Here is a 25,462-nt window from a genome sequence, read left to right as displayed (position 1 = left end):
AAATAATTCAAGCTTTGAAAGATAATAATCTCCAGCCAAGATTGAGATATCCTGCACAACTGTCCCTGGAAATTGATGGAAAAACAAGGTGCTTCCAGGATAAAGAGGAACTAGGGGAATTTGCAACCACGAATTCAACTCTACAGAGAGTATTGCAGGATATTGTAAAAAAAGAAAAATACAAAGAATCCAGAAATAGTGGCGGGGAGGCCACAATGAATGGATCAGAAAACAAAATGAAGAAGACAAACTGACAGCTAATGACAGAAAAAGAGCTCAGAAATGAGGCAGAGAAGATTGGATGATAGGAACAGCTATTTTGGAGAAAATGATGTCTAAATAGGCAATACTGATTTAGTACCATCTTGTTTTGAAGTCTCATCAAGCTTTTGTTCTTCTGTCTCCATTGGTCTAAAAAGGTTGTATCTTATTGGATTTTATTATGTACGATAGTATAAGCAAAAGCTTTTAAAGACAAGGAGATTTTACAGAAACCATTGTTCATTTTCTGTTAGTTGATTCTAAATACCCTGTAATGCTGTCATTCTCTTAAATGGTTTTACATTGTTTTGATATATTTAATGCTACAGTATACGCAGTTGTACTCAAGGATTTCAAGGAAAGAGACAATATGGTAACTACTTTTATGTCAGGATTATCTTGTGGTGAAACACTATTCTGCTTAAATGGTTATGTTTTGATCTGCGCTGTTTTGCTGTTATGCCCTCTTTTATCTCAATCTCCACTCCATTATTTACTTTTTTATTTTTATCCTTTTAATTAAGGGAAAAATAAATAAAAAGTAGCAGGATATATTATAGTAACCCACTTTGACTTTCCATTATCTTGATTTAAAGCCCTGTATTACTCTCACCATCTTGTTTTTGACTGATGTCCCCCTATTCTGTTTTGCTGGATAGTACCAGGTTCGAAAGTTTAGGCAACAGCTGTGAAGATAGTGAGATTCACTATGATGCCCATTCTCGATGACTTTTATCTACTTTTGAAGACCTACAATGTCTCCAATGTTTCAGTTTTGTCGGTTTTGTTCTTTACTGTTTTGTTCAATTTTATTATAACTGATGATATAGGCAATTCTATTAGAAATAGCGGGAGGCATTATGGTAACCATTGTTGATCACCTTGTATTATGTTTTTACATTATCTATTATGTCAACCCTTTTGATTTGACCAACTCTGTTCTGTTATGTCACATTTGGTTTTACTCTCTTCCAAAAAAGTAATAAGAACCGTGGGAGCAATAAAACCCAAAATGTGTAATAGTCATTGTACAAAAGAGAGGAAAAGAAAGTGCTCTAAATGATATAACTGCATGTATATTCAAGTGTATAAGATAGAAAATGATATCACTGAGTTTTATTGGATCATTGAACAGAACTGTTTGCAGTATCATTGTTGGAATGTCCACTTTACAAGCTTTAATTTTGTGACTTGAACAATTATTTCTAAGATGACAATATGTAATCCATTAACTAGTGATTTCCTACTGTTTATTTTTTCTGTAAATCTGTATAACTTGTACCCTTTCTCTCTTTTTTTCTCCTTAAATAAAATTTAATAACAAATAAATTTTTAAAAAAGGCTAAGAGGGATAGGACATATTTCAAAAATCATAACTTCTCTGTAAAACAGTTTAGAGTGAATAGAAATCTCACCTAAGAGTTTGTCAGAAATGTGAGTTACTGAACTCTGAGTATACAGGGTGGAAGTCTGAGGTCCCAAGCATCTTTGTATTTTTAACTGTAAAAATCTTTGTCTCAAATTACATTTTGTATGGCCACAATCTAAAACTTAACCACAGACTTTGGTTTATTTCATCATATAGTTTCAGTTTCATAGTCCACTTTCAGTTTATCAAAAGCCAACTTGTTTGAATTGGAAATGTAATGGCAGTTGGTGTACTTTATTAATTTTAGAATTCTGTAATGAAAGATAACCATCAGGAGCCAGAACTCAGATTTCAAAGCAGACATCACGTTTTGAGTTATATAAGTTTTTAAAGCTTTGTAGCAAAACACAGGCTGAAGCATATCTTAGGTTTTAAGTTATATCTTATAGGTTTAATAAGCTTAGGGGCTCATGATCACAGAACTTTTCTTGATAATGCCTATGACTGATCATTTATTTATGTCCAGGACATTTATTCTTCCACAGATGATTAACCATCTTCTCCCTGACTAGGTTTGTGCTTTTGTATTTAACTATGTGTATTGGTAAAAATAGTTTTGTTGTTTTTTCAAAATTAGATTATACTTTTATTTATAATTGTTTTATTTATATATTCATTAGTGAAATTATTATTGATCTTCAATAATTTGCTAAATATTCTAAGAATATTTAAAATGTATATATTGGGACTTTTTTTTTCAAAAACAGTTCCTCAGCAATAAAGTACACCTTTAAAATATATAATAATTAGTTCTACTAAATTGAATTAATGATAATTTTTGTTTCATACTATAGTATCATTTTTTCATGAACATTGTGTTTGTTCAAGAAAATTATACCTAGGAAAATATTACCTAATACAAGAAATAAACCATTTGCAATTCCTTCCTATGCTTGGGTCTTCAGCTGTGTACCTACCTCTGACATCCTCTCACTTGAAGTTACCATTGCCTTACTTTTTCTCTTTTTAAAATTTCATATGTAGTTTGTTGTAGCACACAAAGGGTATCTTAATACTTTTCAATTCCTTTTTCCCTTTGTAAAACATGCTGAATGAACCCTTTCTGAGCATTCTTCTTCTGTTACTATATTTTACTAGGATATTTCTATGACATCTTATAGAGGAGCACTTCGGTAGTTGTAGTTCAGAACAATATTCCCCACTTTGTCAGTGTGCATTATTGCAAACTCATGTACAATGCTTGCATATATGTGCAATTGATCCTGAGAGTAGAATCACTGAGCCATAGGGTATGTGAATGTTCTAGGATAGGGCCAATTTTTTCAAATCAATTAATCTAGAAATAATTTCTATTAGTAATGTTGTACAATGATTCACATAGTCAGAAAATCTAATACTTTGCCTTTTCATTTAGATAGATTTAAAACTGAATTAAATGGAAGAAGTAAACCAATTTGTGGTGTCAAAATTCTTTATTCTTGAGCTTTGTGACTCATGGGAGCTTCAAGGCTTCTTTCTAGTGATATTTTCTTTGCTTTGTTTGATCACTGTTTTAGGCAACACCTTTACTGTGGTAATAATCATTACTGAGCCCCATTTCAAGTCACCCATGTACTTCCTGTTGGAAAACTTTTCTTTCATTGACTTCTGCCTTTTCTCAGTCACCAAGCCTAAAATGATCAGATTTTCTCATGGAAAACAAGACCATATCCTTTGGAGAGCATGTGTGTCAGATTTTCTTCAGATACTTCTTTTGAGGAGGTGAAATAGTACTGCTTGTTTCAATGGCCTATGACCACTATGTGGCCATCTGTAAACCACTCCATTGCAGTAGCATCATGAACAGATGTAAATGCATTGGGTTAGTTATGACATCATGGATCATTGGCTTTGTACATTCAATTAGCCAGTTAGTTATTATTTTAAAGCTGCCCTTCTATGGACCTAGAGAACTGGATAGCTTTTTTGTGACATTCCATTGATCAAGTTAGCTTGCATGGACACTTATATTGTAGAAATTTTGATAAATGCTGACAGTGATGTACTGGCAACTATCTGCTTCTTTCTGTTGTTGATCTCTTATTCTCATGTTCTGTTTACTGTCTGCTTTCACTCTATGAGTGGATCATCCAAGGCTCTTTCTACCTGCACTGCCCACATCATGGTGGTGGTGTTATGCTTTGGGGCCACATCTGTATCTATCTGTGGCCAGCCAACATTGGATGAGTTCTTGCTGTGTTTTATGCAGTAATAACTCCTCTACTAAATCCAGCCATTTATACCTTTAGAAACAAAGAGATTAAAATTGCCATGAGGAGACTAAAATGTTAGCATATGAATTTCAATGATTATTTCAGGGACTCACAATATTAGAGTGTTCACTGTAAGGTCTCTAAATAGATGTGATTGTCCTATTACACAGCAAAATAGACATGATCAGGAAAAATATGATTTTGACTGTTTATATAATCTAAGAATAATTTTGAAACAGGAATAGTCAAAATTTATAATTCTCTCATAATTTAGAAGTAAATTTGACTGTTTTCTTGCTTTGAAGATCAAATGAAAATTAAATAAATTTAGTGTTTGCAAAGATCACATACATGTATGGGTATATACAAATATACATACATGCGATACCCATTTCTTAACCAAGAAATGACTTTAAAAAGGCAAATTCCTAGCAAACATATGTCAACATATGATCTAGAGATATCAGATTTTAGAAAATATTTCCAGCCACAATTCAGTTTGAGTATTGCATAGATGAGTGATCAAGGGTAACTGCTTATTTATTTCCAGCTTGTTCTATTCAACTCCAACAGTACATAAAAAATAAATGAGAGTTATTTTTTCATTTTAAGATTTTGTTACTGATTCTCAAAATAAATTTCAATCCTCTCACTGTATAATCTTGGAAAAATAGAAAAAAGTATATAATTTATGTCATTTAACTTGTAGGGAAATTTTTGAAATTGTCAAGAGAACTTATTCATACACATTTTGAAAAATAACTGTTTATAGTAAATTTGAATAAAAATGACTTATTTATTCATTAAAATATTTTGTTGTGTTTTATTAAATGTTAAACACAATCTTATCCACTAACATTCATAGAAATAACAAATACAGCATGGTTTTTCCCTCAGGAGGTTACATTTCAGTAAACTTAGAAAATGATTAAGAATTCAAACCATACATATCACTCATGATTAATAACTCAGAATATATAATTAAGATTTATTAGTTTTATTTAGTTTTTTGTTGATTTTTTATTGAGTTAATGAAAATCACAGAGAAATTTATAACATTATTACTTATGTGTTTCAGCACTCCTATTTAACTCTTTCTTCACTGATTCCCCCTCTAGTATTTGTGTAGGAAGCTAAAATTAAGACACAGATATTTCGTTCTTTAACAGAAGCTTGCAGTTTAAATGGTTAAATCTCAGCATCTCAGAAACCATTTTCTAGTGAGGTTATTAGAAAATTTAGAAAATTTCATTAAAAAGCTATACAGAAGGATGTATGTGTGACTTTGTGAGATGAATTGCATAATGTGGCTTCATATAGTTAAATGCAGAGTAAAGTTAATAATTCTATTATTGGTAACTTTAAGTAGTGTTTGGAGTTAGGGAACTATTTAAAGTATTCAACTAGTTTCTTATGCAATGTTGAAATTACCTTTTTATAGCATCTCCATTTCTGTGCCTATAACCCAGCAACAACATGTATACATAAACTACCTTACACTCAACTTGTTTTTCAGGGTCATTTTATTTTCAACTTGAATTACTCACACTGAATATTTTTGATATTAGATATTAACCATGTAATCCATACAGCAACTTTGGAATCTCTTCATAGCATTTTTAATTTCCCTGTTTCTCAATGTAGAAATGGCTGGAGTTAGGAGAGGTGTGAAAACTGAATGAAACACAGCAAGAAACATGTCCACCCAGGTAATGCTTAGAGGTCACACATAGATAAAGACGCAGGGCCCAAAGAAGAGCACCACAGCTATGATGTGGGCAGGGCACATAGAAAAAGCCTTGGCTGTGCCAGTTTCACATCTTTTGCGGGCAATGAGAAGAATACATATGAAAGATATCAGCAACAGAATAAAGTAGGTCATAGTAAGAACTCCACTGTTATCATTCATTAATATTTTCAAATTAGAAGAATCTATACAGGTCAGCTTAAGTACCAGAAGTTTATTACAGAAGAAGCTGTCTACTGCCCCGGGGCCACAGAGTGGCAGTTGTGTAATGACAACAAGTTGGCACATGGCGTGCACAAAGCCGGTTACCCAGGCAGTCACCACCCAATGCACCTTTGCAGGCTCATAATAGTGGAGTAGTGCAGTGGTTTGCAGATGGCCACATAGCAGTCATAGGCCACTGCCACCAACAGGACCATTTCACCTCCTCCAAAACAATGCACAAAGAGGATCTGGCACATGCCTCCTCCAAAGGAAATTGTCTTGTTTTCCTCAAGAAAGTCTGTGATCATTTTAGGAGTGGTAACTGAGAAAAGCCATATATCAACAAAAGACATATGGGCTTAATACGAAGTGCATGGGGGACTACAAATGGGGGTCAGCGACAACTAAGATAATGAAGAAAATATTTCTGATACCATGATCAGAAAAAGCACAAGAAATTTCATGCAAAGCAAGATCTGAATATTCCATGATTGGCAAAGTCCCAGAAATAAAAATTCTGATACAATTGACAGATTTCTTTTATACATTTTGTTTAGTAAAGTCGGTTCTTAGAAAATACCTATAGAGAAGGATGGATTGGTAATTATTGCAAGAGAAAGGGGAATTGATTTTACTTTGGGAATTTGGTGAAACTTAGCATCCAAATCTGAAAAATAATACTTAAAATTGAAAAATGAAGCCTGAGTAAGTATGCGTATTATGTTCAAAAGCTAATAGTGAATGGACTCGAGTGGAAAATGAGATGGAATTTTTATGAAATAATTTATTAAGACAAACCTGAAGGGAGTGGGGGAGGCAGAACAGCAAGTAAAAAGGCTAAAATTTTTGAAATATTCCCTGAAATTTAGTTGTAGCTAGTTTAGTTTGACTAGTCCTGTCAAAGAGGATATGGGTGGGACACCAGCAGCAAACATCCTACCAAATAACAAATACTTAGACCATGTACTAGGAAGGCATGCAAAGTGTCACTGAAATTAAAATTGACAATGGAGTTTTTCTTTGTACTTCTTAAATATACCAGAAAATTAATTTTTAACTTATTACTCTAAAATATATATTTATGGAGCTGGGGATTTAGCTCAGCGGCATAAGCGCCTGCCTTGCAAGTGTGCGGTCATGAGTTCGATCCCTGGTACCAATAAAAATGAAAAAGACAAAAAAATTATTTAAAAAAATAAAATATATATTTATGTAACATTGATAGAGAACAACTACATGAGTCACAATATGTGTATCTGGCATAATGATGTGTTTACAAAATGAGTATTTACATTCTCATTAATTGAAATTTGCAATTCAATGGAAACTATTAGTAAGCTAAAAGGACTTCAAAAATTTTGCAGAATGAAAGTTAATTCAGACCTAGAATGAGAGTTCACAAGTTCTAAAAGGAAAGTCAGTTTTATTCCAGTTTATCAACAGAAAATATCTCATTAAATTATATAAATTGATAATTGAAAAATCTCAGGACTGTGAAATACCATCATCTATAAACCAGTAAAGATGTAACATTTATGTGTTATCCATCACTCATGTGTTTGAGCTATGTGTTTATATGCATTTTCATAAAAATTGTTATAAATGTGTATATGATATACATCTTTGATTCTTATTACTGAAAGTATAAGCAGGTAAAATTTCAGTGTGACTATTCCTATCCAAACAGAACAATGATTTTGCTTATAATTATCCCTAATAAAATAAGAATTCTTATTTTCAGATTAGAAAAGTTATTATTGTTTATTCCCTCCTCCCTTTATTAATTTCTCCATTGGCATTGTTTCACTTTTTATAAAAATATTTCCAGTCTCCTTCCACATTTAAAATTTCCAAGGTGTGGGAAGGAGACTAAGAAAACAATGAAAACTATTATTGCATCATAAACACTGAAGTATGAATTAAGGATAGAAAGAAAGAAATTTTTCTGAAGTAATTAGGTGAAGCCTGGAACTTTGATATTAATTTATTTCTGTTTTTGAAAAAAGAACACTGTCAATGTAAAGAGTGTGAAGATGTGTTGTAAAGATGAACGAAAAAATAAACTCTGATACATATGTGCTCCCTAGGATGAGTGTCATTATTACAAAATACAAACATGTAGTAAAAAATAAAAAAAAAAAGAGGAAACGGAAAAATAAGGGTGTTTCAGCTCTTTCCATCATCAAAAGCATTTTTGATAGAAAAAAATCATAATCATTTTGGTATATTTATATCTAATAAATATTAAGGTAAATCTTATAGTACACTTTCCTAAGTTTATGGTAAACATTCATCTATGGCCAACCCCTTTGTCATCAAGATATACACAATCAAATTTCTTTAAAATACTTTCCAATTATGAAACCTATGGGGTGCTCAAACACAAGAACATATCAAACATACCTCCTTCTTTACAGGGACATAATTTATTTAATTTTTCAATTATGTTTGAGCCAGAAGTGTTTATTAATATTTTAAGAATTCCTACAAGAGGCACTAGGATATTTTAAAATGCAGTTCTTACCTTTAACTCAGAGAGAATTTGTGCAGTGTAAGTGATATCTTCATGTTTGACAATATTGAGAAGTCAGGGAAAATAGACAAATTGTATTGTCTTTTTAAAAGATGAAAATGTAGTAATATGCTTTCAATATTCATAAGTCAGAAGCAGTAAGATAAATACTGCTTGATTCTACTGACATGTGAAATCTAAAAGTATTAAACTCATATATGCAGAGTAGTATGGTGCTTACCAAAGACTCCTGGGATAAGGAGTTAGTTATCCATGAGTGCAATTTCAGTCAGTCAAGAGAAATTAGATAGATTGATTGATGGTACAATTTATGAAGATATAAATTAAAATATATTGCATATTTTAGGTTGGTTAAAAGTGAAATTTCAATTTTCCCACTACAAATAAAAAGTAAAGAGGATTGTGGGTGTGTTAGTTAGTTTGATTTAATCATTTTCATATTACATATATACTACCACATTCTATTGTACCCCATAAATGTACACAATTACTGTGTTTAAAAATAAAAAACTATAATGAATTTTGATCTGATTGTAACTGTAATATTCTTCCATAAAGATTCTTTTTGACATTAATAATCTTAAAAGTTTGTGAGAATGTCAATATTTATATTACATTGGAAGACTTATCCTTGGTGAATTTAGTTGATTTCCTAAAACATATATGGGGTGAATAACTTGGAGAAATTCCATGTTCTTCCTAGAACTTTAGCTTCTTTTTCTCTAGTTACAAACTTTAACCCTGTTTCCTATAGGAATATCACATTGAATTCAAAATTTCTTTTTACTTCTATCTTTATGCTAAAAGTTAACATATGATGCTTTCTCGGATATAAAACTGTGTTACACAACTAAAAGGGACAGATCATTTGATAATGACAGCTGGAAGATGCTGATCTAAGAACTGCGATCTGTTGACAAAAGACTTCGGGGTGTCTCTGAGGTAGCACAATGTGGTATGTGCATTGTTGCTAGAGCATTATGCATGTTTCAATATGAATAGCACAAGAAAGTCTGTGTATTGTTTCATGAAAATGTCAGAGGTGGAACAAACCATTCTCAGCTGCAAAGTTAATAGGTATGTGTGAAGCAAATAGATAGATTAAAATTAAATAACCTTGAAAAGAGTCAAAAAGAACACAAGATGACCTTCTAAACATAAATTTTCTTAAAGGTCAGATTGCCTTTAGTCTGCTTGTCTGATTTGTACTCAAGAAGATATCCGCTGTTGCATGGAGACAGTATCTGGGGAAGTGCTACTCTCCAGCCAGATATATGTAGACATATTCATCGCCTGTAGTGATCCTTTGAGTGAAATTTTTCTGTTCTATGTCCTGGATGTTCTAAAAAGATGAAGGATAATGGATTGTTTTGAACTACAATGGTTCTGTTGAGAGCTTCTTTGATAGGAGTGATATCAACTTTTGCAAGTGTTAAAAACAGGAAGAAACAAGGGAAACCTCATGTATATCAGATAAGTGTTAAAAAGAGCTGACATTGAAAAATTATTCTTATAAGTGACAAAGAGATGCCATCTTCAAGCTTGATCTATAGTTTGATCTGGATAATTAGGTTCAATTAAAGTTTAATTCCAGTGGCAAGAGAAGTATACCAACGTGACATATGGTCACCCTCCAAGCATCCTGATATAGATGGTGATGGTGATTTATACATGGTATGAATAAGCAGGTGTTCTTGGTCACTTGACTTGTTTGGTATTGTCTGTTTCTATCTAACAATGTGACAGTTATACATTGGGTGTCAAACCATTATGATAGTTTAAAGATTGTTTAAAAATAGTATATTTATGTCAGTTTAAAATACATTTATTTTGACCTCTGATTTCTTAAAACACCTTATTTGGGTAAAATTGTCATATAATAAGATTCCTGTATTTGAAGTGCACAATTTGGTAAGTTTTGGCATACACTGTATACATAACCATGAAAAGATCACCATAGCAATACTAGAGATCATGTGCCACAGTAACCACTATCTGCTTGCCTCTTAGTAACTCCTCCTCATCATCTTCCTACATATCTGGCTCTTCCAGGCAGCCACTAATCAATCTTTCTTTCTAATAAAATTGTAACGATAATTAATAGTTTAACATTTTCAAAAAAATGGAAATCCTGCAAGTTGAGATCTCATAGCACATGAGCACAAAACTAGAAAGCAGCATTAGAAACATACACTATGATAACTTTTAATATCCCTTTTCCCTATTATCTATCTTTCTTTTTTCTTTTTCTTTATTTAGTAACTGTAATGGAACTCATGACCTCAAGCCTGACAGACAGGCAGTGAGGCAGTGAGTATATTTCCAACTCTGTGTCTTTTATTTCACATTATATATATATATATATATATATATATATATATATATATTATTTTTTCAAATAAATGAAAGTGATAGCATTGTGTCTGATTTATTTGACTTTACATTTTGGTCTCAAGATGCATCTTTTTTTTTTTTTACAATTAACTGATCTATCCTCTGTGGTGTAGTACTACTTTGGATATAATTACTATATTTTCTTTATCCATTCCTCTGTTGATTGGCATATAAACTATTTCCAAATTTTAGCTCTTATAAATTATACTGCTATCAACGTGAGTATGTGCCATATGATATATTTACCTTTTTTGAGAAGATTCTACTCTTATTTATGAACCTACATTTTGTACAGTTTATATAAAAAGCATGAAGTAGTTTGATGCTTTCTTATTCTGGCCTTTTTTTCTCTCACATTTATCTTGATTTTTATGCTATTGCTGTTTTCACTTTTTATTTCTGAGTAGCGTTCTACAATATTTTTGTATCATAGTTTAATTATCTCTTCATCTGCTGAGAGAATTTAAATAGTTATCTGTTTTGGGCTGTTTCAAAAATTTGTTAAGCACATATATGCATTTGGTTACAAATCTCTATGTGATGAATATTTTAAATTTATTGAGTCTTTATAACACACATTATTGTCTTGCTTGGTAAATATTCTGTGAATTATTCAGTCTGCTATTGAAGTCTTTCATTATGCATTTCTTCTATTGCTTCTTGTATTTCCACCAACTTTCATTTCAAATATTTTAAATCTTTTGTTAGGAATGTAAGTAATTATAACATTTACATTTAATTTATTAGGTTTTACATCAATGAGAAGTAATTTTTATCTCGGGTAATATTTTTGTTTTGAAGCCAGTTTTGCTTGCTAATAGAATAATCTCTGGTTTCTTTAGTTCACAATTACATTATGCTTATTATACCATCTTTTTATTATACTGATATTATATTATATCTATAACTTTATATATATCTATATCTTTATATATATCTATAACTATATATATATCAATAATATAATATTAGTATATTATTATACTAATATTATATTATATTTAGGCTACTGTTTCAGAATAATATTAGTACAAGTAGGAAACATTGGAGTTACAAGTTTCAATACAGTTCCTTACTTTGCTCCTGTAAAATTTTGTCAACTTGAGAAATTTAGAAGCTTTACTAAGTGACTCACTCAGCAGGGAGCCAGGATCCTTACTTTGTAAAGGAAGATGGCAAGGAGATGATGAGAGTGCTATATCCATCCTAGTGGATGGCAGCCTCCTGACAATATGAGGTAAGAAATGAGGTTTGTTCTCCCCCCAATTTGCTCCTGCTGATATTACTGTCTTCTACTTTCTTGAAAAGTTGCCCCTGTTCAATGCCACTCTGCTTTGCAGCCTGCTGATTATGGACTGAAACCTCCACAAACTGTGAGCTAAATAAACCTTATATTCCTTAAATTTGGGCATTAGGTGTTTTATCCCAGCAACAAGAGAAATGTAACCAAGACAGAAGTTAGAACCACAGGAGTGGGATCTTTGCTGTGACTATACCTGATCATGTGATTCATGAGCCTTTGGAAATGGCTCTGGGAAGTTGGGAAAGGTTCAGAGATGTTGCTTGAAAGAATAGTGTTGGAATGCCTTACTCTATTCTGTTTGTAAGATTCTGGTCATTGTCCAGAATCTTGGTAGAAATCCTACAGGTAAAGATCAGGCTTGGGATGTTTCTGCTAGGAAGAAGGACTGGATTGGGTGCTGGACTCCAGATGATATATGTTATGGCTTGAAAAAGTTTGCTCCCCTTACCCCAATCAGTCAGGGAGCATCAGAGAACCACACAGGTCTGGTAGTGATTTACCCTGAAACTATAATCAGCATTGAAGCACTTGTGTGCTGTAACAAAGCCTGCCCAGTGAATTCCACCCAGCCAAGGAGCCTCATTACCCTCTGTGGGACCTGGTAGAGGTCTTTGCAGTGAGCTGCACATAATAGGGGAGCCTCAGTGCCCACAATAACACCTGCTAAAGCTCCACCTCTTAACTCCAAGTAGTCAGGGAGCCTGGGTGCCTGCACGGTGCCTGGTGAAGCTGCACCCCATGACCCCAGCCAGCTAAGGAGCTTCAGAGCTCTACAACAGGTCTGGTAGTAGTTTACCCAGTGAACTCCACCCAGCCAGGGAGCCTTGATATGCTGTTTGGGACCTGGTAGACATCTGCTCAATGAAATCCTTCCAGTCAGGGAGCCTCAGTGTGCCATGCCAGCCATGGCAAAGGTCCATCCAGTGAATTCCACCTAGCTGGGAAGCCTTAGTGTCCATGCAGGGCCTACTAAATTCCCATCAAGTGACCTCAATCAACTAGGTATTGTTGGGGTGCCACCCAGGACCTGTCCAGCAAACTCCATCCAAGGAGGCTTGGCATGCCCCACAGGCCTAGGAAAGGCCCATTTGATGATCCTCACTCAGTTGGGAAGACTCCCTCCTGTACAGACAGCCAACACCAACTCAGGAAAAAAACTGAGACTTTGCAGTCAGTTGCAGAGGAAAACGGAAAAGTGACAAAACAAACAAGTAAAATGCTATCTCAAACCTCCAGCCCATTATATAAAATCCAGCAGACATAAGCATGGAAGAAAGTGTAAGTCACACACCTAAATTTTCTGAAATGATAGAAATTTAAGTAAAGAAACAAATCTATAAAGCTTTAAAGCAAATCAGATCAGAAATAAATCTCTCAGTAAAACAAGAAACAATATGCATAATGAAATATGCCGTTATTCACCAGCTGTCAAATTATTAATTTCCTTAATTTTTAAAAATTTAATGCAGAAGTCAGTTTAAATAACTTGTATTGTGATCTTTTACTTTCTAAAATAAATTTTTATCTTATAATTGATACACATTAATCTGCCCATATTTCAAATGTTTAATTTTAAAATTTTGACTTACATATGAATAAAATTATGAAAACCAACACAATAAGCTGCTAGAATGTGTTTTTACCTCAGCCCTCAAAGATTTGTTGCCCTTTAAGCCCCCTTCCAGTCCCTCAAGCATCCTCCCCTCAACTATTATTTGTGTCTTATCACTATTTTATTAGTTCACATTTTCTTATAGTTTACATTTTTCTTACAGTTTACATTATAACATTAGTTTACATTTTCTGTAAATATATAAATATACCTTCATATAATAGTATCAAGTATTACATATCTTTCTGGATTAGCATTGATCACTTAATGTATCATTCCTCTCATATATATTATGTTCTGTTGATGAAGAGTACATTTATTTATTACTGCATAATATTCTATTTTATTTAATTTGATTATTGATTTATCTGATGAGCAACATTATGTTGCTGCCATATTTTGGCCTTTATAAATAAGGCTGTGATGAACATATATGTATACATTCGTATGTGATCTATATATTTTCAAGGTTATCAAGACTCTTTTTATATACCAGAATATAGTTCTATTCGGGATATGTTATGTTTGCCCCTGAAAATGAATAGTATCTTTGTTGATGTTTCTGATTAAAGTGTTCCATAATATTGGTTACTTCTAATTGGTTCATGGTGTTCTTCATTTCAATCTTGTTAAATTTTTACTATGTCATCTCTTAGTTATTGACAGGAATGTTGAAACATCTGATTACAAATTTTTGTCTCTTTCTCCAGGAAATTGTATCTTATTTTTTCAAATGTTTTTAAGCTCTGTTACACTAAGGATGAACATATTTAAATAGATATATCCTCCTGAATAAGCAACATTTTCTTGATATAAGTGACTTTATTTTTGGTACTATTATTTACAAAGAATATAGTTGGCTATTTTAAAGTAGCCACAGGAAATTTCTTTTGATTGGATTAAAATCATTTTCTAAAAACATAATTTTTAAATAGACTTTTTATGATTGAGTCAATAAAATTCAAGCAAAATTAATGAGGACTATTATTTTCTGTCTAATTTATCACCTCCTTTTCATTTTTTCTTTGATTTTCTTTTATACTAGTACTTAGGTAAAGTGTTAGGTTGAGAAAAAATAATTATTATATTTTTTAAAATAAGGCATGGGTGAAAATATCAAAGGAAGTTCCAATGTACAGAAACACTTTTTCTTTTGGATTTGGAGAAAAATTTCATAAAAAATTCAGTAAGGTGCTCACTACTGTCATAAATATATGTTTTTAATAAAATAAATATAGATGTAATTTAGCAAAGTTGAAGGAGTAAGACTTACTCCTGATCACTAATTGCCTGATCACTAGGTTTCTAGGCATAAAACACTTCGTATAGAATCCACATAGTATTTTCTATATCTCTGCATAGAACTTTTCATTTCATTATTTCTTAGTGTATAAATGACCGGATTTAAGAGAGGTGTGAAAACAGAGTAAAACACAGCAAGAAATTTGTCTATCCAGGTGAGGCTGAGTGGCCACACATACAGAAAGATGCAGGGCCCAAAAAACAGCACCACAACTGTGATGTGGGCAGTGCAGGTGGACAGTGCCTTGTTTGCACCAGTTTTAGGGCTTTTGCAGACAGTAATAAGAATATGTGTGTAGGATATCAGCAAGAGAACAAAGGAAGTTAGGGCCACAAAGCCACAATTCACATTCATGAAAATTTCCAAATTATAAGAATTTATGCAGGCTAACTTCATTATCAGTGGTCTGTCACAGAAGAAACTATCTATTTCTCTGGGACCACAGAAAGGAAGCTTTACAATAAAAACCACTTGACTCATAGCATGCACAAGACCAGCTGTCCAGGCAGTCACCACCAGCCCAATGCACCTTTGCAGGCTCATAATAGTGGAGTAGTGCAGTGGTTTGCAGATGGCCACATAGCGGTCATAGGCCATTACCACCAGCAGAACCATTTCAAGAGCTGCAATGAACTGAGAAAAGAATACCTGGGACATGCATCCTCCAAAAGAAATGGTCTTGTTCACTCTGAGAAGGTCCGTGATCATTTTAGGAGTAGTGATTGAGGAAAGCCACATATCAACAAAGGACAGATTTGCCAACAAGAAGTACATGGGGGAATGCAGATGGGTGTCAGTGATGATTAAAGTCACAATGACAATATTGCCAGGTATGATGAACAAGTAAAGCATCAAAAATATTACAGAGAGTAACACTTGAATTTTCCAAGAGTGGCAAAGTCCCAGAAGCACAAATTCTGTCACCATAGACTGATTTCCTCCAACCATCTTGTTCATTGTTTTCTCTGAAATAACCTAGAGAGGATAGATTGCTAGTTATTTAGAATGAGAAAAATTAGATAATTTTTACACTTTAGTACTCACATTCACATTTAGCATCTACACCAAGGAATAAAATTATTACTGTGTTGAGAAATCTTAATCAAGCACATATGGTTTTGTACCTGCAATTGAAATAAAATGTCCAAGATTGAGTTTCCAAGAAGCAGAGACTAAGGTAAGTTTTCTATGAAAGCGATTTATTGAACATTCGACCTCACAAGATGATAGTAAAAAAAAAATAGTACTTCAAGAAGTAAGGCTAAAGTAAGATTGACACTTGGAATCCAGCCTCCGTCCACTGATCCTAGAAAAGAAGCTGAGTGGAGCAACAAGAGCCATCACACCAAATAATTAGAATTAGCTCAATTACAAGAGTCCCTTTTACATACAATTCTGGTTTCATTGTTTCAACTGCCAGTAATTAAACGTACTCTGTAACTGTTACCATTTGTCTTTAGTCCTTCAAGGGAGAGACATCATATTTACGTAACTTTTGTTATAATATATTGTTTAGCTTGTTTCCTTGTAATTTTAGTTATTGCTAATTTGTTTCTTAGCCTAGTTTGTTTGTTTAACCACATCATACATACACATTTACTAGCAAGCAATCTTATATACTATGTAAGATTCCATACTCTTTACAGTTTCAGGTAAACACAGAGGACTTGGAATGTATTGTCTAGTGGTAAGTACATGACAAAATGTTCTTGCATAGTCATTAGATAAATGCGGATTGTGTTAGTTTTTCTCTCATTGCTAGACAAAACACCTGATGCTCAAAATTAAGGAAGGAAAAGTTTATTTATCTCATAGTTTGTGGAAGTTTCAGTCCAGAGTCAGTTGATTCCATCGCAGAACAGCATGACAGAGGGGTAATAGTTCATGGCAGCAGAAAAAAGCAAAGGCAACAAGACCAAATAATGAGTAGTGCAAGAGAGAAGACTCTTTCTGTACTTTATACTGTTTGTATGCCACATCCACCTTAGTGTGCATGTAGCACTCATATCCATCCATAATCACACTACTGGACCTTAAATCAATCACAAATTCTAGAAGCCCTCACCCATGACTGCATGAGATTTTGAGGGGATATCCAGACACAAACTGTAGCACAGATAAAAAAGTTCTGTCTGTCTTATCTAAGTCAGAATGGCTGTCATCAAGAACCAAAAAGCAACGAATGTTGGAGAGGAAGTAAGGTGAAATAAACTCTCCTACATGGTTGGTGGAAATACAAATGAGCACAAGAAATATCGAAGTCAGTATGAATACAGTTCTTCTCAAAAGGTAAACATGGGAATTCCATTTGACACAACTATACCTGTGCTAGTTATATTCCTGGAGTTAGACATTCTAATATACCAATACATATATACCCATCTTTATAATGCAGCAGTTTGCAATGGTTAAACTGCTGAAACCGATAAGACGTTCACAATAGGTAGATGAACAAAACAGTTGTGATGTATATACGTAATGGAATATTATTTCTCCAGAAAAAAGAATGAAATTGTGTCATTTTCAGGAAAATGAGTGAAACTTGAGACCATCATGCTGAGAAAAGTAAGTAGGGCAGAAAGATAAATATTGCATGATTCTCTTTTATGAGAAGCATATAATACAAATAAATGAATAAAATGAAGGAGAGGTGATAGGAAACCAAAAAGAGGGGACTTTGGTTAATTACAAAAATAATATATGTTGTAATCCAGTGCAAATGATATGCTAAATTATATTTTTCCTCTATGATGTAGAAAAAATTTTCAATACTCAGTTACACATGTTCTATAGGATGTTACCAATCTAAATTTTAGCTTATCCTTTTAAAAACACACAGTGGAATAACCTTTAGAAGAGAAAGTATATGCAGGCCTTATAATACTCATCATTGCAAAACGAGTTGAATACAAAATAACCACACAATTCACCATTAATCAAAACTTACTGCACAATTAATTTAGTATAGCAAACTAAGTTGACTGGACTAAAATCAGTGTAGTTCATTTAGAAAGATATTAAGCAAATTCAAAGGCAACTTGAAGATTCTGACTTCAAGAACTCTAAGATGCTTTTATAACTCAAGCTTATACATAGATCATGTTTATGTCACTTATATGAATGAATACTGGTAAATGCCTTGGGTTTGAAATATTACCATCTCACAACTATCAACCTTTCTATTATTTTATTTCTCTATTTGTATATATTATATATATATATATTTCTAAAATGGGATAAATCACATATATATGTGAACCAAATACATCTTAACTTATAGTGCTGAATGAAATTAAATTTTCAAATTTATTAAAAATGATTCCTCTTTAAGGGCACAATGATGTTGTTTATATTGATCTTTACTGAATTCAAAATTTGTCTTAAAAGGGATGGTAAAATGACAAGGTGCCATTGCTTTTTCTCTCTCAGCATTATTTCAGATTCTGGCAGTACTATTTATTCTCTTTGATAACATGAAGTCTACACAGCAGTCCTAGGAGAAGGGGTGCACAATGAAAACTTTTACCTTGCAGTGACCACTATATTCCCCTCTCTTTATAGTAAGCACTTAGAAACACAGATTAAGAATGACGACAAAGAAAATTTTCCTAAATAAATCAGGCAAAACATATATTTGCTTTGTATAAGGGAATGCATAATAATGATCCTACAACCTACAAATATATAAATCTATTATAATAAGAAAGATTTGTATAATTTCTTCCAATACAAAACCCAATAAGAGATCTATGATTTCTGAAGTATGTGAACAACTTTGCCTTTTTCTTAAAAGTACTTTGTAAATGCAAATTATCAGTACAAGTTTTTCCAGGAGAAATTTGCAGTGACTATTTCTGACCTTGTTGATTAAGTGGCAGAGAAGATAGCTAAGAGCAATATCAAGATTTCAACTGTGTTTGAGAGAGGAATTTGCTAAACGGCCACTATTTATACAGCTAGAAAATATTTCACCAACAGAAAATCATACTATTTTTAAAATCAGTTTGTAATTGTTCATATAGTATACCAGTACACAAGCATTACTCTATCAATATTAACCAAACTATTTTGGAAAATTAGCAGAGTTACCAAGATTATTTAATTCTCCAATTTATTTGAAATCTTAAACTGTTATGTATTGACTTCAGCTGAAGAATATTTCTACATTCATTTCAACTGTGAATAAGACATTTAGTCTAATGCATGAGTTATGAAAACGAACCAGCACACATGCCAAAGAGTCTTAGTCATCAGAGAATAAGGTTTACTTCACCTTGCTACGTTTCAAGAATTTTTAAATTTTATTTCAAAAACCTATTGACAAACTTTTCTGTACTTGATGTAAATGAAAGATATACAATGAGCTTTTTAAAAGTACTTTTGAAATACTACTACTAAAATATTTATTTGTGTAAATTGACCTACAACACTCAGCAGCCATGTAGGATACACAGATATATTGCTTGCTCTCCAGTGCTTAACAGTTTTACCCTTTCTTGTTTCTTCATAGGTAGAGTCTCAACATTTTAAAAGGACCACAAAAGGCAATAGGACATTATGGCTTATTTGAATTCTTACCTATTATGCAAGGTGATTTCATACAAAAAAGGACAATATTCCTTCTGAAACTAGTGAAACAGAAAAATTAGGAAAGGAACCAAATCATACTGCTCTTTTAGGACAACTAAAATAAGCAGTGTTTATTTTTAGCCCCTGCAATATATGATGCCCTTGCATAGTTATGTTTCTAAAACCCTCTGAACTATGAGATTCTCTATACTTACATTTTTGCAAGATGAAACTTGTCCTCAGAAGATTTAATATTGTCACATAATCATTGCATTAGATACATAAGAAGAAAGTCCAAGTTTCTTCGACTAGCTTGTAAGGACTTCATTATCAGGCATGAGTTTTAATTGTTTGTGACATAGTGTACCTTTTTATTCAATAGGTAATTCTTTTCATTTTTGGCAGTATACAAAATGTCCTCCTATGCAATGCTCATGATGACATAAAAATCATTGTCTTAAATATGAGGATCAATTTGAAAAATGATATTTGGAAGTTCAAGTAGCCATGAAAGAACTGTGATCCTCTTACATAGACATAAAAGCCTCTCTGAAGCAGGTGCTGGGTTGTGTGTGCTCTGCTATTAAAGATACTGAAAACATTCAGAAAGGATACAAGATAAGGAAAGCAAGTGTGAACTGCTTTTTGAAAGTGACAGAAGTTAAATAAGCCATTTACATCTCTAAGTGTCATGGACATATATGAACAGATAGCTGAAATATTTTAATTAAAAATAGAATGTAGAGCATGAGATAACTTACTAAACTCAGTATACTCTCTTAGATATAAGTCTTTTTTAGTCTTCTCGGTAGATGGGTGAGATGGCATCTGTGTTGGGTGGACAAAGTATTCCTGCAGTGTTTTCCCTTGGCCTGATGTATATTCATCATCAGAAACTGTCTCATGGGTATAATTATCTTATTCTATATTCCGAAGAAAACAGGAACTATAAATGAATCTACCTTGGACCACTCTAGGGAATTCTTTGCTAATAATGATTTCAACTTTTGAATCTTCTGGAAATCAAAACAGAAAGGAGAAAAACCCCAAATAAATTGCTCAGCATTAAAATTAGCATTTAATTGTTCTTCATTTAATAAAAAAAGTACCAAGGATATAACTCTACTATCGCTGTGCCTTAATTAATCTTGATTTACACGATTACATCTTTGTAATCATGTAAATTTTTGTTCTCCTTTACCCCTATATCATATTCTATGGTGTGATGTATGCTTATAAATAACTCCTAACATTAGGTGCCCTGATGCCTAAATAGGTGAATAATCTTAGTCAGATACTGGTTTTCTTGTGTTATCTGTGATTACTTGAGGTCCTGAACAGTAATTCATTAGTTGTTAACTTATTGGGGTATTTTAGAGTTTGCTAAAGACTGCTAAATATTGGCAGCAGGATCTATGTCCATTAACAGGTGAGTGGATAAAGAAAACATGGTATTTTGTGGCATTTTTAGAAAAATAGATGTACCTTGAGATTGTAATGTTTACTGAGTGAATCTCAACACACAAGCTGAAATATTACAAGGTTTGACTTTTCACATTTTTTCAGTTTTACATTATTTTTCGTTAGTACATGTTTGCAATACATGCATTTTTCAGTCACTCAGGGAGTGGGTACATGTGTGGGACAGAGCTTGGTTTTCTTTTTTTTACCTTGTTTCTCTTTCATGAGAGTCCCAAATTATAAGTAAACAGGAAAATAAAAGATTGACAATATGAAGTGGAGTAATAGATTTTAGATGAGAAGGGGATTAAGATATGGTGGGAGTGAGAAATCAAGGAGAGGATGGAAAAAAAAAGAAGAAATTAATATGTGATGTGTAAATTTACCAACTCCACAGGAGTATGGCAGACACTACAAACTGAATACACATAGTAATAAAGTATAGAAAAATATATTATGTGTCTACTAATCCCCCAAACTAAGTACATTTGTGGTATTTTGACATTTTTAGATATTAAATGGCATTTTGTGATGTAGTAGAAAGATAATAAATTGCTCATAATCCTAGTTAAGACAATGAACACATGCCCAGTTCCCAAAGTCCAATGGTCCCTTGAAAATCACCTCCTTGCTCTCTATATGTCATCTACTTCTCCAGACAGCCATCAATCTGATTTGCTAGTTGTTAGGTTACATGTTCTCGACTTTTATTTAAAGGAAAAGAAGTCCTACATATCAGTGTGCATCTATCTGGCTTCTTTTTCTCAGCGTGCTTCCTTTTGTCTGCACCACATAGTTGTGAGCATCAGTACCATCTTTCTTTTTATTGCTGACCAGTATTTTACTCCTTCATATGTCATAATTAGGTTGCCAATTTATCTTTTGGAGGAAATGTAGATACTTTACAATTTTTTGGCTACAGAAGTAAAGATGATAAAAACACTGGGGTACATCTTTGTGTGACTTGAGTATTTTAAGATTATTTATATGAAGAAAGCCGTTGTAAATATATACACATCGGTGTTTTGTGTCCTACATTTTAAATAGGTGTGTAATTGAAAGACATGTGATCTCATTTGAAATTCTCTGGTGATACAATGAACATTCATCTGTATATCTATTTTCCATTTGTTGGTTTTTATCAAACTGCCAGCATAATTTTTCACATAGATTAACATTTTCTTAAAAATGAGTGCCATCGGTTCCAGAGGCTGGGTGGCCTGGGGTGAGTGTCCCCCACACCATCCCCTGAGCCCAGCTAGTTTGGGACACTCACTCGGCCCCAGAAAGGGAAATTCAAAGCTTCCTGTTGCACTGGACCAGCACTACAGGTCCTGAGCGGGCCTGCAATGGCAGCGCCACTCGCTGCCGTGCTTGGCAGACTCTGGAGTTCTGAGCAAGTAGGCGCCATCAGTACCAGAGGCCGGGCTGCCTGGGGTGAGTGTCCCCCACACCATCCATCCAGCCCAGCTAGCTTGGAACACTTGCTCGGCCCCAGACAGGGAACTTTGTGGCTTCCAGTTGAACTAGACCAGCACAGTGGGTCTTGAACCAGCCTGCACAGGTCTCACCACTTCCTGCTGGGCTTGGTAGACTCTGGAGTTCTGGGCCTGCCAGCACTATCAGTTTCAGAGGCTGGGTGGCCTGGGGTGAGTGTACCCACATGATCCAGCTAGCCCAGCTAGTTTGGAATCCAGCTTGGCGGGTCTTGAGCCAGCCAGCCCAAACTCCAGTGACCCTTTCTCAAACTGGGGAACTGGGCATCCAGAGTCCTACTAGCTGAGAGCATAGAACATGATTTGGAGTAACACTTGAAACACAGAAATATAAGAAAATGACAAAACGAAAGACCAAATTACAATCTAAAACCTCAGGTCCATTCCAAGAAAACTTGTACATAGAAGAAAATGTATGTCATATACCAGAAATATTGGACATAATAGAAACTGAAATAAAGAAGCAACTCTGGGAAGCTTTAAAGGAATTAAAACTAGAAATAATCTCCAAGGTAAAAGAAGAAATGATGAAAGAAATGAAGGAGATGCTGAACATATCTAAAGAAGATACAGTTTAAAAATTGGAGGAACTAAACAAAAAGAATCACTGAATGAACAATATAGAAACAAACAGAATACATAAAGCAGATGCAAAGAGATATACAGCAAATCAAAAATTCCATTGAAAGTTGGAAAAACTGCCTCAATGAAAGTGAATATAGGGGCTGGAAGTTTAGCTCAGTGGCATAAGCGCCTGCCTTGCAAGCAGGCAGTCATGAGTTCGATCCCTGGTACCGATTAAAAGGAAAAAGACAAAAAAAAAAAAAAAAAAAAAAGAAAGTGAATATAGAATTTCAGACCTTAAAGACAAGATTGCAGCTGGTGAACAGGAAAGGAAAGATCCTTTAAAAATAACAAAGAATCAGGAAATAACAATTCAACAACTTCAAGATGATGCAAAGAAAAACAAGATTAGAGAAGCCCCTTCCTTTGTCTGAAGGACTGAATATTTCTGCAAGCAGGGAGGGATCGCAGGTTCCTGGGGCACCGTGGCCTGTGGTGAGTGCCCAGCACAGTCTGCCCAAATCTCAGACTGTTCTGGACCCCCAGGCTTCTGGGTGCAGTGAAGTGGAGCAGTGGGTTAGAGGCCACTACAGCCGCCTCCCCATCCCTCCCAGCTACACTTGGAGGTCCATTGAGCTCCCTACAGGTGGGCGGGCCTACACTATCCACCGAGCCCAGCCGCGCCTAGCCATCCTCGTGCAGAGGAGGAGCTGGGCGGATCTGGAGTGCCTGCAGAAGCCCCTTCCTTTGTCTGGAGGACTGTGGATATCTCTGCAAGCAGGGAGGGATCACAGGCTCCTGAGGCACTGCGGCCTGTGGTGAGTACCCAAACCCGGCTGCGATTGAAGAGCTGTGGATCTTCCAAGGGGGAGGTGGGTGCACAGTGTCCCTGAGGCCCAGCTTGTCTGGAACTGCGGAGTTCTGAACAAGCAGAGGAGGGCCATTGGTTCTACAGGCCCAATGGCTTGGGGTAGCGTGGTGGCAGAGTCTCAGTAGCTACAAACATAGAAGGGGATTTTCAACAGATCCTGAGGAAGCTTTCAAATAACACTTGAAACACAGAAATATAGGAAAATGACAAAACAAAAGACCAAATTACAACCTCAAACCTCCAGCCCATCTCAGGAAACCCTAGGAGGAATGTATTTAGAAGAAAATATATCCCATCCACCTCATATATCAGACACAATAGCTACTGAAGTTGACAAGCAACTCCAGGAAGCTTTAAAGAAATTCAAACTCGAAATAATATCCCAGATAAAAGAAGAAATGATAAAAGAAATGAAAGAGATTCTAAATATATCTAAAGAAAACACAGATAAAAAATTGGAGGAACTAAACAAAAAGATAGAATCCCTAGACGAGCAATATAAGAAACAAACAGAATACATAATGCAGATGCACAGAGATATACAAGAAATAAAAAACTCCACTGAAAGTTGTAAAAACCGCCTTAATGAAAGTGAAGATATAATTTCAGACCTTGAAGACAGGATCGCAGCTAGTGAACAGGAAAGGAAAGATCTTTTAAAAATAACAAGGAATCAGGAAACAGCAATTCAACAACTGCAAGACGATGCAAAGAAGAATAACATAAGAATGATAGGGATTAATGAAAAAGAAGGAGACAACATAAAGGATATCAAGAGGATGTTTAGAGAAGTAATAGCTGAAAATTTCCCAAGCATGAGATCAGAAACTGACATCAGGATCAGTGAAGCATATAGAACTCCAAATAGTCATAACCAAAATAAAACTACACCCAGACATATAATAATCACCATCCCAGAAATCCAACACAAGAATAGATTATTAAAAGCTGTCAGAGAGAAAAGACAGATCACTTATAAAGGAAAACCTATCAGAATCACAGCAGACTTCTCAGCACAAACAATAAAGTCAAGAAGAGCATGGAGTGAAGTATTCCAGATCCTAAAGCAAAATGATTTCCAACCTAGACTGATATATCCTGCAAAACTATCATTTAAAATAGATGGTGAAATACGATACTTCCATGACAAAGAACAGCTGAAGAACTTCATGAACACCCAGCCAATCCTGCAAAAATATTGAAAGACAGTTTAGATACACAAAGGAAAAAACCACTAAGCAAAGCAAATAATTAAACAGAACAGAAAGATAAAGATGCAACAGCAGAGAGATAAGATTCCTACAATTAACCAACATTTCACAGTAATAACCATTAATGTAAATGGTCTCAATGCACCAACCAAAAGAAACAGACTAGCAGAATGGATCAAGAAACAAAATCCAACCATATGCTGTTTACAGGAAACCCATCTAACCCAGAAGGATACTCACAGACTGAAAGTCAAAGGATGGAAAACAATTCTTCATGCAGCAGGAATCCAA

General features: G+C 34.1%; 1 protein-coding gene and 2 pseudogenes across 1 annotated transcript; 1 reads left to right on the top strand and 2 right to left on the bottom strand.

Annotated features, from left to right (window-relative positions):
• The first annotated feature begins 3,086 nt into the window (after positions 1 to 3,086).
• Positions 3,087 to 3,982, top strand: LOC100724654 (olfactory receptor 4K2-like; annotated as a pseudogene).
• A 1,485-nt stretch (positions 3,983 to 5,467) lies between these two features.
• Positions 5,468 to 6,402, bottom strand: LOC134476320 (olfactory receptor 4K14-like; annotated as a pseudogene).
• Positions 6,403 to 14,993: 8,591 nt separating this feature from the next.
• On the bottom strand, positions 14,994 to 15,956 carry LOC100724377 (olfactory receptor 4F4-like). The gene has a single exon (XM_003469499.1). It carries the CDS (start codon positions 15,954 to 15,956, stop codon positions 14,994 to 14,996), a length of 963 nt encoding a protein of 320 aa, XP_003469547.1.
• Positions 15,957 to 25,462: the final 9,506 nt, after the last annotated feature.

The sequence above is a fragment of the Cavia porcellus genome, unplaced genomic scaffold (assembly GCF_034190915.1).
Source record: "Cavia porcellus strain 051 isolate PalLab524CR breed Dunkin Hartley unplaced genomic scaffold, mCavPor4.1 scaffold_6, whole genome shotgun sequence".
Lineage (NCBI taxonomy): Eukaryota > Metazoa > Chordata > Mammalia > Rodentia > Caviidae > Cavia > Cavia porcellus.
This window is presented reverse-complemented; position numbering and strand designations above follow the sequence as displayed.